General features: G+C 37.3%; 1 protein-coding gene across 2 annotated transcripts in view; it reads left to right on the plus strand.

The window, feature by feature from the left end:
- The window catches only part of Adamtsl3 (ADAMTS like 3), a 341,011-nt gene that overhangs the window by 296,289 nt on the left and 28,532 nt on the right, over nucleotides 1–16,190 (plus strand). For both annotated transcript variants that reach the window (XM_058577562.1, XM_046438417.2), the window contains exon 23: nucleotides 1,496–1,624. In XM_058577562.1, the coding sequence (XP_058433545.1) occupies nucleotides 1,496–1,624 (129 nt within the window). The remainder of the gene's footprint in view (nucleotides 1–1,495; nucleotides 1,625–16,190) is intronic.

The raw sequence follows: 16,190 nt of genomic DNA on the forward strand, positions 1-16,190 counted from the left end.
TAACCCTGAGCAGTAATGGTGTCACCAGTCCTTGAGCTCCTCATGGGCAAGAATGTGTGTTTTCCAACTCTGTATTCCTGTTGTTCATGTCAGACAGAAAGTATGTTTCCTGAATGAGTTAATGAATTAATCTGTTAGCTAAGTATCAAAATTCAAAGAAGTGAAAGTCTTTGGATTCTTTACTCTTTGGGGGTTTGTTTTTATTTTTTTTCCTGTAAGTTTTATGTAGGTATTTGTTTCACATTAACCAAAATGCTAAATTTGAACTTTCCTTGCAGACTATTCTAATCCACTTGTAATAACCTCAGAGAGTTTCATAAACTGGGTACATCTGATGTCTTCTCCCTTGAGATTTTCTGCATATAGACATGTGAATAATATTTTAAGTGCGCCTCTTTGCAGTTAATAGTCTTTAAATAATAATAGCATTTTATTTTAAATTGAGATGAGTTTATTTAAGTCAGGTAAGAAGGGGCCTCTATGAACCATAATTTGAGTGAGAGAAGTGTAGCTGGAAGACACCTAAGAAATCTCTAACTGAAGTCCTTTCACTGGGATTCAAACTAAAGTCCAGAGAGGAAAAATTTTGCATGAGCACATGAACATATTATTATAAGAGGCTCAACGAGAATTGTGGTCTTCCTACATGATTTTCTCTGATTCGTCTTTGAATGATATCTAGAACCCTAGTTTTATTCTGGAGAGAACACATCAGCCTGATTCTGGCACCATATACAGAAAAACTTTGTAAGAGATATTGTAGATACCATGTTAATATTGAAAATACCTGCTTGCACCCCCTGCACTGGTAGGTAGTTTTTGTGATTATCAAGAGAGGAGAAGTACCTCTGATCTTGTTACCCCAGAATGGACCACAGAATGGGCATTTGGAAAATATTTTAACTGAATAGAACCTTGTCTTATTCTTAACTCAAGATGAGAGGGCTCCTAGAGGTTTCTCCATCCAGGATAACTCCTACCAAGGGGCAGAAGAATGGATCAGGATATTTGGTCCTGCTCCTTCAGCCCATGCCTTCCCCCTTCCAGAAAATGTCAGGTGGTCACAAGCCCTGGCGTGTTTTGTCCCTGCTTCAACTCATCCCAGGCCACATGGCAGAGACATTATTCCTGCCCTTTCATGTCTTCCTTGCTTCTTCTGAACTTCTGAATTCCTTCAAATTATCAAAGAGGAATTATTCTTCATTCTGATTATAAAAGCAAAATAACATTATAGTCTACATATAATTGTTGCAGTGCACCTTTGAAAGCATTCAGCCAACTGTCCATCCATCCATCTATATACCCATCTGTTCATCTGTCCACTGAGCATCTCTAGCTATGTATGTGCCAGTCCCCATGGTGTACCATGGGGGATAGAGAGGACCAGCATTCTACCCTGCTCTCAAAGAGCTCAACAAAGTTTACAAAAGGCAGAATGGTTTATCAACAGCTAAAGCCTGAACCTGACATAGTTTCCTGCTCCCTTTGAATTAAGAGGCACCTGTCATCTTGTCTGTTGAAAGAAATATCACCAAACCAGAGCACAACCATCTGTCCATTGTGGTGGGAGGCATCGTGGAGGCAGCCCTTCAAGCAAATGTGACAATCCGATGTCCTGTAAAAGGTAAGCATGGTTGTTTTCAGTGGGAGGGTGCATGACTAGCCAATTGCCAGGGACAGCAGCTGGTATTTTAATATTCTAGACTTCAATCTGATAGGCTTAAAAATCTGATTTTCAGCACACTGACAGTTGATCTGACTCTGAAGAGAGAGCTTATCCAAGCTTAGAAGACAAATGTATAAAACAGAATGCCGCTTTACTTGTCTCTAGCATGAACTGTTACTGCCATGCATACCAGAATGTTCATATTGGCAAGACCAGAACATTCTGTCCCTGTGGGCAGATCTATAGGAAAGGGTGGTGTTTAGTCATATGGTTGCTTAATAAAAATGAAGATTGAAAGGGGATTTTTTGAAAATTGTTAGATGTGTATTCTAACTAGACAAAGTCTAGACTCAGCAAAATCAGGTTTGGGAACAGGAATATCAATGTCCTCTGCTTAGGCTCTGTCCTGGACTGTCCTTGGATGGGCACCATCAGCCTGTATCTTAATGGCTCTTTGTGCTTTGTTTATAACTGTGGATAACCCTCCTTTCTAACAGACACACTCTTCAGTAGAAATAACACTATCTACCTTAACCTAGGGCTGTGCTGTCTCTTTAAGCCACTCTCTTAAGTGTTAACCTGAGCCCATCCATCCCCAAGCTGTAGATGAACATTACATCTGCATGAGTGAGGAGGTTGCATGAACAACTTTTTAATCAGTTCCTTACAGAGAATTATGAACTCAAATTTGAGATCTTTTTCTTTCATTTAATTTTTTTCTTTTTTGTACTAGGGATTGAACCCAGGGGTACTTAACTACTGAACCACATCCCCAGCCACTTTTATTTTTTATGTTGAGGCAAGGTCTTGCCAAATTGCTTAAGGCCTCACTAAATTTCTGTAGCTGGCTTTAAACTTGCAGTCCTCCTGCTTCAGCAGGATTATGGGATTACAAACGTGCGCCACAATGCCCAGCCAGATCTGCTCTTTTAAGGTAACTTTGTATATGTCCTTAATTTACTGCATTTTGACTTAACTCTGTGGACAGCTGTGGTTCCCTAATATCCAAGCTTTAAGGAGAAACCTGTAGTTGCAGCCACTGAAGATGAATTTTGCCTGGGCCATAACCCAGATAGTCCAGGGTGGCTGTAGGAGCCTTTACCACTGTTCTCAGTGACACAGTGAAAGCACATGTCACTTATCCAGCTTTCAGCTCTCCTCCCCTGGAGTGATCAGTTACTTGCCATGTTTCCAGAGCTGCAACTTTGGCTCCACAAACAGTGGAAATTTGCTAACCCCCAAGGTATTATTTTTCACCCTCTGGAAGTCCCTGCAGTGTTTGGCCAATGCAGTCTTTTGAAAAATCTCTCCAGTCTCCCAACTGACTCCACCCACAAATATGTGAGTTTTCTGGCAAAATAGACCTACCATTACAGAATGGCCGGCATTCTCTGGCCACAGCAAGGAGAAAAGCAGAACAGAGCTTTGCAGATGCCAAGCCACAAATGTCTAAAGTTTCTATAGCCCTCCACCTGCAGAGGACTCTGAAAAATAGATCTGACTTCTATTAAGTGAAACCTCAACTTATAGCATTACTTCTAAATTTTTCACTTCCCCAATCGTTTAAAATCAGGCTTTCAAGGGAGATGAGCCATTTAAAGGGTTGGAGTATTTGCTATCCTAAGCCAGGGACTGCATTCAGGGCAAAGTGTTTTTTTGTTAACCTCCCAGCAAAGACCATTAAACTTGTGTCAGGTTTATTCTCTTATCCAGGCCCTGTCTGAAGGAGGGTTGTCTCTGACCTCTTCCCACTGCAGCTGCCCCTCCTGCCCTGTGCTGTTGTGCTGTGGATAGATAGCACAACTTGCCTCTTCCTTCATAAAGTTCAGTGTTGGGAGCACCCATCTCCCTGCTTTCTACCCCATTATTCTGCTCTTCCTAGGGATTGTCCCATTTGGTCTTCTTGATCTGGCAGCCATCTCCTAGGAATTTAGACCCCAGAACCTCATCAGGGGTTCTTTTCTTTTCCAAATAAACCTGTCTCTGAAGGAACTACAGTTATTTTGAGTTATATGCCATTTTAAACAAACCTATAATGAACTTAGTCTTTTTGTATGGGCAGAAGCCATGGCCAAGTTAGCTTTTTATGGAGAGTCATCTTTTTAAAGACAGTGAAGTTAATGTAGGGTCAGGGTATTTGGGTTTTACAGACAGTTTTGTCACTAGCTAGCATATAATGTAGGTGAGTCACATATCTTTTTTGCCCTCATCTGTAAAACAGGAAATATACTATATAGGATTAGAAGAGACTCTGGTTATCATCTAGTCCTTCTTTTTTACATATGAGTACATTATAACATAATTTACAAAATCAAATACTGACTTGCAAATTACATTTTTATATTTCAAATAAATTTCTATAAATCAGTGATGTATAAAGAGTTTTTACTTTTCACTTGCTTTTACCATATTTTTATTAATTATAATGAGCTCATTTTGTAGCTTCCATACCACATATTCATACCTTCTAGACAAATTCATAATCCTTTATTATCGCCAAATATATTTTATTCAATCCATGTGGTACAGAGATCAACAATGATTATTTCTAGTAACTCTCAAGGATATTTCTAATAATCTACTAAATAGTAGAACCTGAAAATCAGTGTATTACTAAAGTTTAAAAGTTCTGAATTGTAAAGGTTATTTATCTTGCTCTTTTAAAAAAGAAGTTTTGTTTTATTTTTTCTAAAAATGGGGGGTAGGAGGCCATTAAACTAACTGTACCCTTTCTATCATTTTCTGGTAAGAAGAGAAAGCTCCTCTGAGCAAAATTAACAGTAAAGATATATAGCTGCATCCTTAATTTTTTAATCATGTAAGTGCATAGCAAAAGCGTTGTTCTTTCTTCCATCTTAGATCTGAGAAGCTCTCTTGGCCCACAGATTGGAGTAGGTTTGAGTGAGGTGATTCCCAAATGGATGGCACTGTCAAAACTATCAGTGGCTCAGTCCCAAAGTAGAAAATCTCTTAAACACAAGCTCCACTGGACAACTGCTCCTTAGAGCAAGGTGAAAGTGCCTGGAAGGATTGGGGATGCTTTGAAATTCAAGCTAAACTAAAGAATAAAAACATTTTAGAGTACTGGTTATAAAACATAGTATATACTTCTTCAGAAAGAAAAGTCCTACAACCGTGTTTGGCACCTGATAGCACCCCAGGCAGCTGATTTGTGTAGGGTATACACAATAAGGGCAGATACAGAGGCAAATGAATTAATAAATGCCAAAGTTATATGAAACTGAATCCAGGCATATATAAGACTAAGTAGAAGTTTCCTTGGGAAAGCCAAGATTTTATTTTTAACACTTAAAAATATCTAAACAAATTGCCACAAATTTGAATCCTCTGAAAGCAGATGCTGAGATGGAGTTCAGTGTGCAGGATGCTTATTACTTGCTAACATATATGGAAGGAAACCATCAAGCAGGAGTGGACAGAAGGCAAATGAGAACTGTGGTGCCAGTCCACAAAGTCTCACCAAGCCCAGGAGAGCTTTGAAGCATATTTTACTCATCAGGTTGCCCCAGTGTGAGTCACAATGACCAGGCCCTTCACACACCTGCCTTGGTCAGTCACGGGTATGGAAGGAGCATGCTCTAAGGGGAACTGAGGAAATTGTGGAGGTGCTAACAACTGGAAACTGTCAGAAGCTGAGTCACCAAGTTCTTTGAAGGAAGATTTGGGTGGAGCATCTTTATATTTACCATGGAAACTTAGATAAGGTTTTTTGGTTCTATTAATAGATATAGAAAAGGCATTTGATCGGTTTCAACATAAAATGATGTTAAAAGCTCTTGGAAAACCAGTAATAGAAGAGATCATTCTTACTGTGATTTAACGGTGAAAATTTAAAACATTTCCATTAAAATCAGGAAGAAAAGATTAAATGCCCTTTATCACTGCAGCTGTGCAAAAATAAACTAGCCAGTGCAATAAGAGTACTTTTATGTTTATTTTTATTTATTTGTTTGTTTATTTTGGTGCCAGAGATTTAACCCAGGGCGACTTAGCTCTTTTTTATGTTTTATTTTAAGACAAGGTCTCACTAAATTAATCAGGGCCTTGCCAATTTGCTTAGGCTGGCTTTGAACTTGCAGTCCTCCTGTCTCAGCCTTCCAAACTGTTAGGATTACAGGTGTGTGTCACTGTGCCTGGCAAGAGTATTTTTAAGAGAAAATGGAAGTTTAATAAAAGAAAATTTCTTCTCATATATATATAATATAATTACATTGAAAATCCAAGAAAATATAGAAAGATTTTGGATCTGTAAGTTCAGGATAATTACAGTTTTTAAAAAAAGAAGAAAAAGTCAACAAATAAATGGCTTAATACTATATCTCAAAGCCCTAGAAAAAGAAGAACAAATGTACACCAAAAGCAGTAGAAGTCAGGAAATAATTAAAATTAGAGCTGAAATTAATGAAATCACAACAAAAGAAACAATTGAAAAATTGATAAAACAAAAAGTTGGTTCTTTGAAAAAATAAATAAAAATGACAGATCATTAGCTACGCTAACGAAAAGGAGACAGAAAACTCAAATTACTAATATGTGACTAAAAAGGTAATATCACAACAGACTCTACAGAAATATAGAAGATAACTAGAAATTATTTTGAAAACTTGTACTCCAATAAAATAGAAAATATCAAAGGCATCCACAAATTTCTTAAGTCATATGATTTGCCCAAATTGAATCAGACCAATATCAATCAATGAAATAAAAGATGCCATCAGAAGCCTACCAACCAAGAAAAGCCCACAGCCGAATTCTACAAGACCTGCAAAGAAGAACTAATACCAATACTCTTCAATTTATTTCAGGAAGTAGAAAAAGAGGGAGCACTTCCAAACTCATTCTATGAGGACAATATCACTCTGATTCCAAAACCAGGCAAAAACACATCAAAGAAAGAAAACTTCAGACCAATATCTTTAATGAATATATATGTAAAAATTCTCAATAAAATTCTGGCAAATACAAAAACATATCAACAAGAGAGTGCACCACAATCAAGTGGGATACATCCCAGGAATGCAAGGTTGGTTCAACATACAGAAATCAATAAATGTAATTCATCACATCAATAGACTCAAAGATAAGAATCATATGATCATCTCAATGATGCAGAAAAAGCATTTGACAAAATGCATCACCCCTTCATGTTCAAAACCCTAAAAAAATTAGTAAAATATCTCAACATCATAAAGGCTATCTATGCTAAGCCAACAACATTCTAAATAGAGAAAAATTGAAGGTATTATTTCTAAAAATTGGAATAAGACAGGGATAAGCCATCTTTCACCATTTGTATTTAACACAATTCTTGGAAGACTGGCCAGAACAATTAGACAGACAAAAGAAATTAAAGGGATACGGATAGGAAAAGAAGAACTCAAATGAGAATTATTTGCTGATGATATGATTCTATACCTAGAAGACCCAAAAAGTTCCACCAGAAAATTTCTAGAACTAGCAAATGAATTTAGCAAAATAGTAGGATATAAAATCAACACCCATAAATCAAAGGCATTTTTGTATATCAGTGACAAATCCTCAGAAAGGGAAACAAGGAAAACTACCCCATTTACAATAACTTCAAAAAAAACTTGGGAATCAACTTAATGAAAGAGGTAAAAGATCTATATAATGAAAATTACAGAATCCTAAAGAAAGAAATCAAAGAAGACCCTAGAAGATGGAAAGATCTGCCTTGCCCTTGGATAGGCAGAATTACTATTATCGAAATGACTATACTTCCAAAAACACTATACATATTTAATGCAATTCCCAACAAAATCCCAGTGACATTACTCATAGAAATAGAAAAAGCAGTCATGAAATTCATCTGGAAAAATAAGAGAACCAGGATAGCTAAAGCAATTCTTAGCAGGAAGAGTGAAGCAGGTGGCATCACTATACCAGACTTCAAACTATACTATAGAGCAATAGTAACTAAAATGGCATGGTACTGGCACCAAAACAGACAGGTAGACCCCTGGTACAGAATAGAGGACACAGAGACTAACCCACAAAATTACAATTATCTTATATTAGACAAAGGTGCCAGAAACATACAACAAATGGTGCTGGGAAAACTGGAAATCCATATGCAACAAAATGAAATTAAACCCCTATCTCTCACCATGCACAAAACTCAACTCAAAGTGGATTAAGGACCTAGGAATTAAACCAGAGACCCTGTGTCTAATAGAAGAAAAGTAGGCCCTAATCTCTATCATGTTGGATTAAGCCCCAACTTCCTTAATAAGACTCCTATAGCACAAGAAGTAAATCAAGAATCAAGAATGAATAAATGGGATGGATTCAAACTAAAAAGTTTCTTCTCAGCAAAAGAAACAATCTGAGGTGAATAGAGAGCCTACATATTGGGAAGATAACTGGGGCCAGGGATATAGCTCAATGGTAGAGCACTTGACTAGCGTGTGTATGGTCTTAATTTCAATCCCCAGAACCTAAAAAAATAAAGAAAGAAAAGAAACATGGGCAATCACAATTTATAACTGAGTATCAAGAATTTTCATCTAATAATAAAACTGAGGAGGGAATCTGGGGGGAAAAATCCTCTCTCAAAATAGGTAGATACAATGTCCTCTACAAAGGAATTGTTTGGAGCCAGAATACCAGCCCATGAAAATACCAATTGCCTATATTATGACTTGAAAACTATAATTGTAATAAAAAGAAAACAACCAAATAATGAAAACAAAATTTGGTACATTTGAAATAGCCTTTCATTTATTTAAAACTTCTTAAGGCAAAAATAACCAAGGGAAAGTAAGTATGAGAGGGTGGTTTGAGGAGACTTGAACAGTATTAGGTGAGAATTATTCAGGTCTTGGCTATGTCCTCATGATCCTTAGAATGCATAGCTTTTTCTAGATATCTTATGTCATCCATGGCCCTGTGTTGAACAATCTAGATCCAGTGCCACCTTTTCTCCAGAAAAGAATGAAGAAAAAGTAGGAAAACAGATTTCCCCTGAGGTAACTAGGCAAAAACTAGTTGAAACAAAAGTTCAATATGAAGAGACCTCAGAAATGAATCTGAAATAATCTTCCCCTGTACATATATGAAAACAACACAGTCAATCCCACCATCATGTATATCCATAAGAATGGGATCCTAACTAGAATAAGATATATTCCATGCATATATATTTATATCAAAATGGATTCTGCTGTATAACTAAAAAGAATGAATAAATAAGTTTTTTAAGAAAGAAATCTATGAGTCCAGCTTGCAAGTTTTGCAAACAAGGCCCAGAGGGGAAAGATTTGACCAAAGGAGCAAACCTGGCCAATGACAGGGCAAGATTGGAACTGGGTCATTGCTTCTGAAGCTAGTGCTATTTCTATTCTGAATTCCTCCTCTTTTTTGTGTTTTCTTGTCTCCTTACAAAAAGTAACACTTCTCATTATTAAAATATTTGGAAAACATACAAACAAATTATGAGGCAAAAAGTTCCTGTAATCCCATCCCCCAAACAACTATTATCTCCATTGTGTTATATTCCTGTAACTCTTTCTCTATGTTTAAGTCATGGAATTTTCTCATGTTATTAAAAAGTCATAAGTACTATTTAATAGCTGCACCAATGTATCATTGTGTGAATTTAGCCTAATTAAATCATTCCCTTAATTTTGCAAACTTAAGCTATTTATACTTCTTTACAATTACAATAGCAGTAAAAGAAGCATTTTTGTGCATATAACTTTTTGTGTCACTTGAATTACTTTTTAAAAAACAGATGAATGGAATTAGAATTACTAGGTCACAGGACACTGAATATTTTATAACTTCATAGAGCATTAAAATGTCTATAATGCTAAATACATTATTATCAAATTGCCTTCTAGAAAGTCTCAACCTGTGGTGTAAGTTTAAGCCCTACAGTACCGTTGTGCCTTTTCTTTTTCTTTTCTTCTACCCATTGATGAGACAGGATGAGAGAAATAGTAGGTATATTGTATGGAAAATGTAGTTCTCATTGGACTAAAGCTCTTCGTGCTCCAGGAGATAAGGAAGAGCAGGGTAAACATTTCATATCTGTGGGATGCTGATCAGTTTCCAGAGAAACATAAAATTTTAAAGGATTTTCTTAATCAAGGAATTTTTTTCAGGGTTTGAAGGCTGTAGAATATACCTAGGAATTCTGTTGATGTCTAGCCAATTATTAGCTTAATTCTTTACAGGGTTCAATAATGTCCCTTTCAAGAAAGGACCTTGGGAAAATACTTGTGGTGCATCAGGATTATATGGTTAAATTCCTAAATATAGTCTCATCACTCTGACTAATTATTTTACCCCATCATCCTTGGGATTATACTACATAGGATGGAATTTAATGGTAGTAATTCTTAAACATCTTTAAGTTACAAGTTCCTTTGAGAAGAGAGAGAGAGAGAGAGAGAGAGAGAGAGAGAGAGAGAGAGAGAGTTTGTTCTTAGAAGATCCTTTGAAGCTCTATTCTGAATGCACATTGAGAATTGAATATTATTTTTACCCAATCTCAGTTTCTCATTTGGAGAAAACATGGGTCTGTATGCAATCAAAAAGTGAAAAGAAAATCTAGAATAAGGTAGCGAGAGCGAGAATGAGCAAGCGCATGCACACGCATGCCATCTCTCCCCCAAGGTTCATTTACTTACAAAACTCTACATATAATTTTCAGAAGATTTAAAAAGGAAATTTGAGGATTTGCTTATTCCTGTTTGATAAACTGAACATTTTGGTGCTTTAGACCATATCCTAAATTAAAGCTAATTTATTTTTCTTGATCTGTGGTTTTTGAAATATATACTCTCTCCTATACTGTGGTTATTTCCTTTTTAGACTATTTACAATACTTGAAATAGCTAAAATTTTAGTGGGGGAAAAAGTCTATTTAAAACATCTCTCTCCACTCTAAAAGGCTCCCCCCTAGTTTTTCCTACTTTTGTGTATAATACAGAAATCATTCCACTCTCTTCCTCTCTTAACCCTATGTGTGTCAAAAATCAATCATGGGGGCCAGAATTGTGGCTCAGTGGTAGAGCACTTGCCTAGCAATTTTGAGGCACTGAGTTCTATCTCAAGCACCACACTATAAAAGGGGGAGGGGGGCTAGAGTTATAGCTCAGTGGTAGTGCACTTGCCTCGCAAGTGTGAGGCACTGGGTTTGATCCTAGCACCACATAAAGACAAATAAAGGCATTGAGTTCATACACAACTATAAAAAGTATTTTTTAAAAAACTAAATAAACAAAATAAAAGTATTGTATTCATCTACAACTTAAAAAAAATCAATCATGGATGGTTGGAAACTCCATCCATCCTTCATCCATTTAGCAGCATCCACTTAGGATTTACCAATACCAATCTAGTTCCTTAATGAGCAGAGATGAATAAGATCTTGTTTCTGCAGCTATGTAGATCAAAAAATTATGATATGATGTCACAAAAAATAATAGAAATGTTTAAAAAGTGTACCAGACACATAAAGGAGAGATTAGTTATGGCTTCTAAATAGTTAGAGAAGGTTCACAGAAGAAATGAATTGCAACCAGGACATTTATAACAAAAAGGAAGGACAATTTAATCAAAAAAGCATATATGCAAAAGCACAGAAATGGGAGAGGGCCTGGCTTGTTTTCATAACCACGAGTAGATCCATGATGTAAAGCAGAGGATATGAAGGGGAGTGGTAAGAGTGCATTTGGAAGTGTAATTTAGGACCATCTTGTGAAAGTCTTTTAATGTCATGCTAAAACACATGGACTACATTTTACTGGCAATGAGGAGATAAGAACAGTTCTAATCAGGGTAATGGTATGAACCTATCTGATTTTTAGAAAGAGCATTCTGCCTTCAATATGGATGAAGAATTAGAGGAGCAACTGCATAAAGCCCACAAACTGAGCTCAACCAAATTTTATTACTGGTCATTGATTGGATTGTTGGGCCTAAAATTTCCCCATTCACCCAAGATACTGGAATAAGATACCATGTCTCTGAATTGTTCAGGAAAGAGCAGACATGTCTGAAATCTAGCAATGATGTATCATTAATTGAGGAGCTATGATACAAATGTCCCCAGCCTAGGACTGCGGTATTAGCATATGAAGACTAAGAGCAGCTTTATTGTAGAGACAGAGCAGTAGATGCTAAGAGGCAGCATCTCAATAAAGAATATAGTGAAAAACTATCAAAACTCATCACAAACAACAATAACTTAAGCAGCTAACACATATAAGCTTGAACAAACAGCCTAAGAAATGGATATTAGTAGTAGTGGTAGTACATTATTTTGCTTAGGAGGAAATAGACTCAAGTATATATAGTTACTTGTCCTTGTTTCTATACCTAATCAGTGTGTGAGTTAAGATTTAAACCCAAGTCTATATAGAAGGAAACAATGGGTTAGAGATAGTGGAATGGGAAACATGCAGGAGTCTAACCAGAGGGAGGGTATCAAAGCAGAGGTTTGAAGCAGAATCTAGGAAGTGCTATAGCTTGTGAACAGGGTTCCAGAAGCTCAGGAATGGGTAACAAGCCAAGTTCCCACCTGAGGGGGAACACTGTCCCATGTGTGAGATCTAGGATCCAAATTGAGTACATGGAGAGGTGTCAGCTAATGTTAGGCCAAAATTCTGTCTGCAGTGCCAAGTCAGGCCACGTGCTTCCACCACCCCTGCAGAAGTGGGCAAGGAGCCTGGCCAGCTACACTATTTGGTAATGACTATCCACCCTTACCCAACTCTTCACATGCTTGCCCCAAACCTCTTTGTACTCATATTTAGATTATTGATTTAGCAGATTACAAAGCCTTATTTCTAAAACAGTGGTTTGTTCTTAGAAGATCCATTGAAGCTCTATTCTGAATGCACATTGAGAATTGAATATTATTTTTATCCAATCTCAGTTTCTCATTTGGAGAAAACATAGGTCTGTATGCAATCAAAAAGTGAAAAGAAAATCTAGAATAAGGTAGCTGGATATGCAAAATGTAAACCAGGAAAGCTTATTCAGACTCCTACCAAATTTCAGACTTATGGCAAAAAACCTTGTGTATTTGCATATACTGAGTCTTAACATTGTCTTGAAGCATTCAGACTACAGCTAATGTAATCTAGTCCTATTGTTAACAGTACTGCTTTCATCCCTAAGGATCTTCACCTCATTCCTGTCTTCAGTCCCACCAATACATTTTTCTGTACCGAAAACTTAGCAGATGCCCAGCTACCCATTAACATTCATCCTTTCACATGGTAGATGCAGACTGACCTTAATAAAGCCCTCTGTATTTTTATCGCATAATTCCACATTTGTGCTCATTCATTCTTTTTTAAAAAATATATTTTTAGTAGTAGATGAACACAATACCTGCTTTTTTGGGGGGTGGGAGGGTGGGTCGAGGGTATCAGGGATTAAACTCAGAGGTACTTGACCACTGAGCCACATTCCCAGCCCTATTTTGTATTTTATTTAGAGACCACCAGGAAGATCTTCTGAAACCCAGGTTTCTGAAAAAATGAGTTGCTTCAAATCCAGGAAGAGTCTTTGAGTGGTGCTTCCTGGTTGGCCTGCTTCCTCATGGCTCCTCTGTTGTTGTCCAATCAGGAGCCAGAGTTTTCTAGACCTGCCTGAGATATACTCATCTGCAGCTGGGAGGCTCTTTCTTCCAGGCAGTAGAAGTGAAGGGTTGCAAACACTTAGAGCCAATCAACTCTACCTATACAATAGAAGTCCTTGCTTGTTTTCTGCCCTCTAAGACTCTACTTTTGTCTTATGTGAGATAGCAGAGAGCATAGAGTACCTATGGAGGGTGAAGCAATATCTATTTTTTAATTATTATTTTTATTTTTACATATTTTACTAGTGCACTATAATTATGCATAATGGTGAGATTCATTGTTACATATTCATTCATGCACAGGATATAACAATATGTTTGGCCAACATCATTCCCCAGTATTTCCCCTTTCCTTTCCTTCTTTCCACCCCCTGGTTTCTTTCCTCTACTGCTTTCCTGGCAATTTTCATAAGATTCCTCCCCCTTTCTTTTCCATTTTTCCTGTCTAGTTTCCATACATACAAGAGAAAACATATGACACTTGACTTTCTGAATTTGGCTTATTTTTAGCTAGACGAAATAAATGAATGAAAAGGAAAAATCAGAGGGGCACTAAGTTGGGATAGTACTAGTGATAGAACAATGTTCTCAAGTTCCATCCATTTCCTGCAAATGACATAATTTTATTCTTCTTTATGGCTTAGTAGAACTCCATTGTGTATATATACCACATTTTCTTTGTTATTCATCCATTGATAGACACCTAGCCTGGTTCCATAGTTTGGTTATTGTGAATTGTGCTCTTTTAAACATGGGTATGCACATATTACTATAGTAGAGTATTATGTAAAACACAGGAAATCATCAAACGCCCTGGAGTGAACTAACAGTTAGTTCACCTGGGGAGTAGCTCAGCCTTGAACTGTCACTAACAGTTTTACTCCAGCTTCTCTGCCCTAACTGTACCTTCATAGCAAGAGGGGCCCACAGATCCCATATAGAGTGGGGACTCAAGAGAAGACGTTTTGTTGGAATATATTCATCAGAAGTAAAAAAGCATGCAAGGTTCTAAGTGCAGTCTAAAAAAGAGTGTTCATTGTAGAAGTGGAGGGAGCACCACAGGATCTGTAGAGAAATTCAGCATCACTATTAATATCTCAATTTAGTGCTCTTCTGTTTTTGCTTTTCATTCATTAATCCCCTCCAGCTATTTGATAATTCAGCATAAACTTATTCATTTTTGTTATTGATATATAATACACCAAAGTCATTTGTAATTGTGGATCATGTCAGTTCAGACCTATAGACACCAATACCTCCCCACAGCCTACCCTAGCCCAAGAGATTATGCCTTAATTCATCTGCAATATGTCCTGAAACTCAGGGTTATTTTAAAGCTCTCCAGAAGATTCTAAAGTGGAGCCAAGATTAAGAACTACTCTTTTAGCCAGGAAATGGGACCAGAGGTCCCTAGGAATTATCTAAAATGTTACCTCAAAATGAGAGATCCTTCCTCAGGAATCAGTGGCTAACCAGGAATGAATTAGAAGACTGGGGCTAATGGCAGAGCCCAGGCCCATGCTGTGGCTCATTCTGAAGGTAGAATCAAGCATATCAAAAACTGATACCTCAAGAGGAATCAGCTATCAATGCCTGAGGCCACGGAAGTAATTTTGATATGAATCTTTGAGAGTGAGTAGTTATTTTCCAAGTGGCAAACAATCCCTGGTGAAGAGAACGGCACACAGGCAACCTTAACATAGTACTCAGTGTGCTAGGTGGAGAGCAGTGCAACACCTGGGGCGGGAGGACCATTGCTGTTAGCAGTAGTGCCATAGATTAAAAAGACTTTTGTGCTTTTCTCCTCCAAGAATAGTAAAAGCCAGAGGGCTAGGAAAACTGACAGTTCACTCCCTTCCATGCCTGAGGAAAAAGGCCCCAGAAATAGAGCAAGTGGTCAATGCCTCGAGAAAAGGAGCCCTAGGGAGTAGCTCAGGCTTGAGCTGTCACCTAAGGACACCAGCTGCCCACACTTGGTTCTCCAGGGTCCCATTGTGGTAGCAGTGGGATCAACTTCAAGATCATGCTGTATAAAATAAGCATTATTTTAAACTGCAGCTATTCAGTAAGGATAAAGGTGTTAGAGTGACAGATTACCAAAATTGCTGTTTGTCAGGAAGAGCCTCAGCAATACCCAGCTTCTCCCCTTTTGAACTATTGTCTAGCCATTTTCCTCATGTTCTGTACTAGAACCAGTGTTTTCCAACACTTACATAGCTCCAATGTATGTTATTATGCTTGACTTACAACACCTTGACTTTGAATCATTCCTCAAAGAACCAAAAAAAATGGTTTTTAGACCATTTATGAAATAATTTTCATGGGTACTTTCTAACCTATAAATGAGACCCCAGAAGACAATATCCAGAATTGAACATGTAGTGCTCATGGGATACAATTGGCAGAGTTAGGGAGAACTACCCAGTCTCAAGTTAAGCAGAAGCTCAGGATACCTGAGAGGTCAGAGATGACCAGACTTGGGAAAGGACTTGATCAGCCTTCCTCCATGTCAGAAGGCAGGACTTTTAATTATGAAGTTGAAATGGATGCTGTGACCCCAAAGAGTTCTAAATCCCCAAATCAAAATGCTTGGGGAACTAATGATATCAATCTGATAACATCATTTTACTAAAGAAGGAAAAGTATTTCAACAAATATTGGGGAGAATTCTCTAGATGGCGAAAACCATAGCCTTGTATTCAGAGAGACTTCTGGATATGGCATCACTGATGAATAGTTCTTCATATCAAAAAAGCATAGATGATATATTGCCAAGAAAGGACGAAAGGTTATGCAGGTAACTCAAAAGAGGAACCTTCCTTATGAAACTGCCTATGTGGTGCAGATTGACCTTGTAGTTGAAGAATACATTATTTTTTATTGTTT

Source organism: Marmota monax, unplaced genomic scaffold (assembly GCF_021218885.2).
Source record: "Marmota monax isolate L192 unplaced genomic scaffold, Marmota_monax_Labrador192_F-V1.1 WCK01_AAM20220418_F8-fsc00005, whole genome shotgun sequence".
Taxonomy (NCBI): domain Eukaryota; kingdom Metazoa; phylum Chordata; class Mammalia; order Rodentia; family Sciuridae; genus Marmota; species Marmota monax.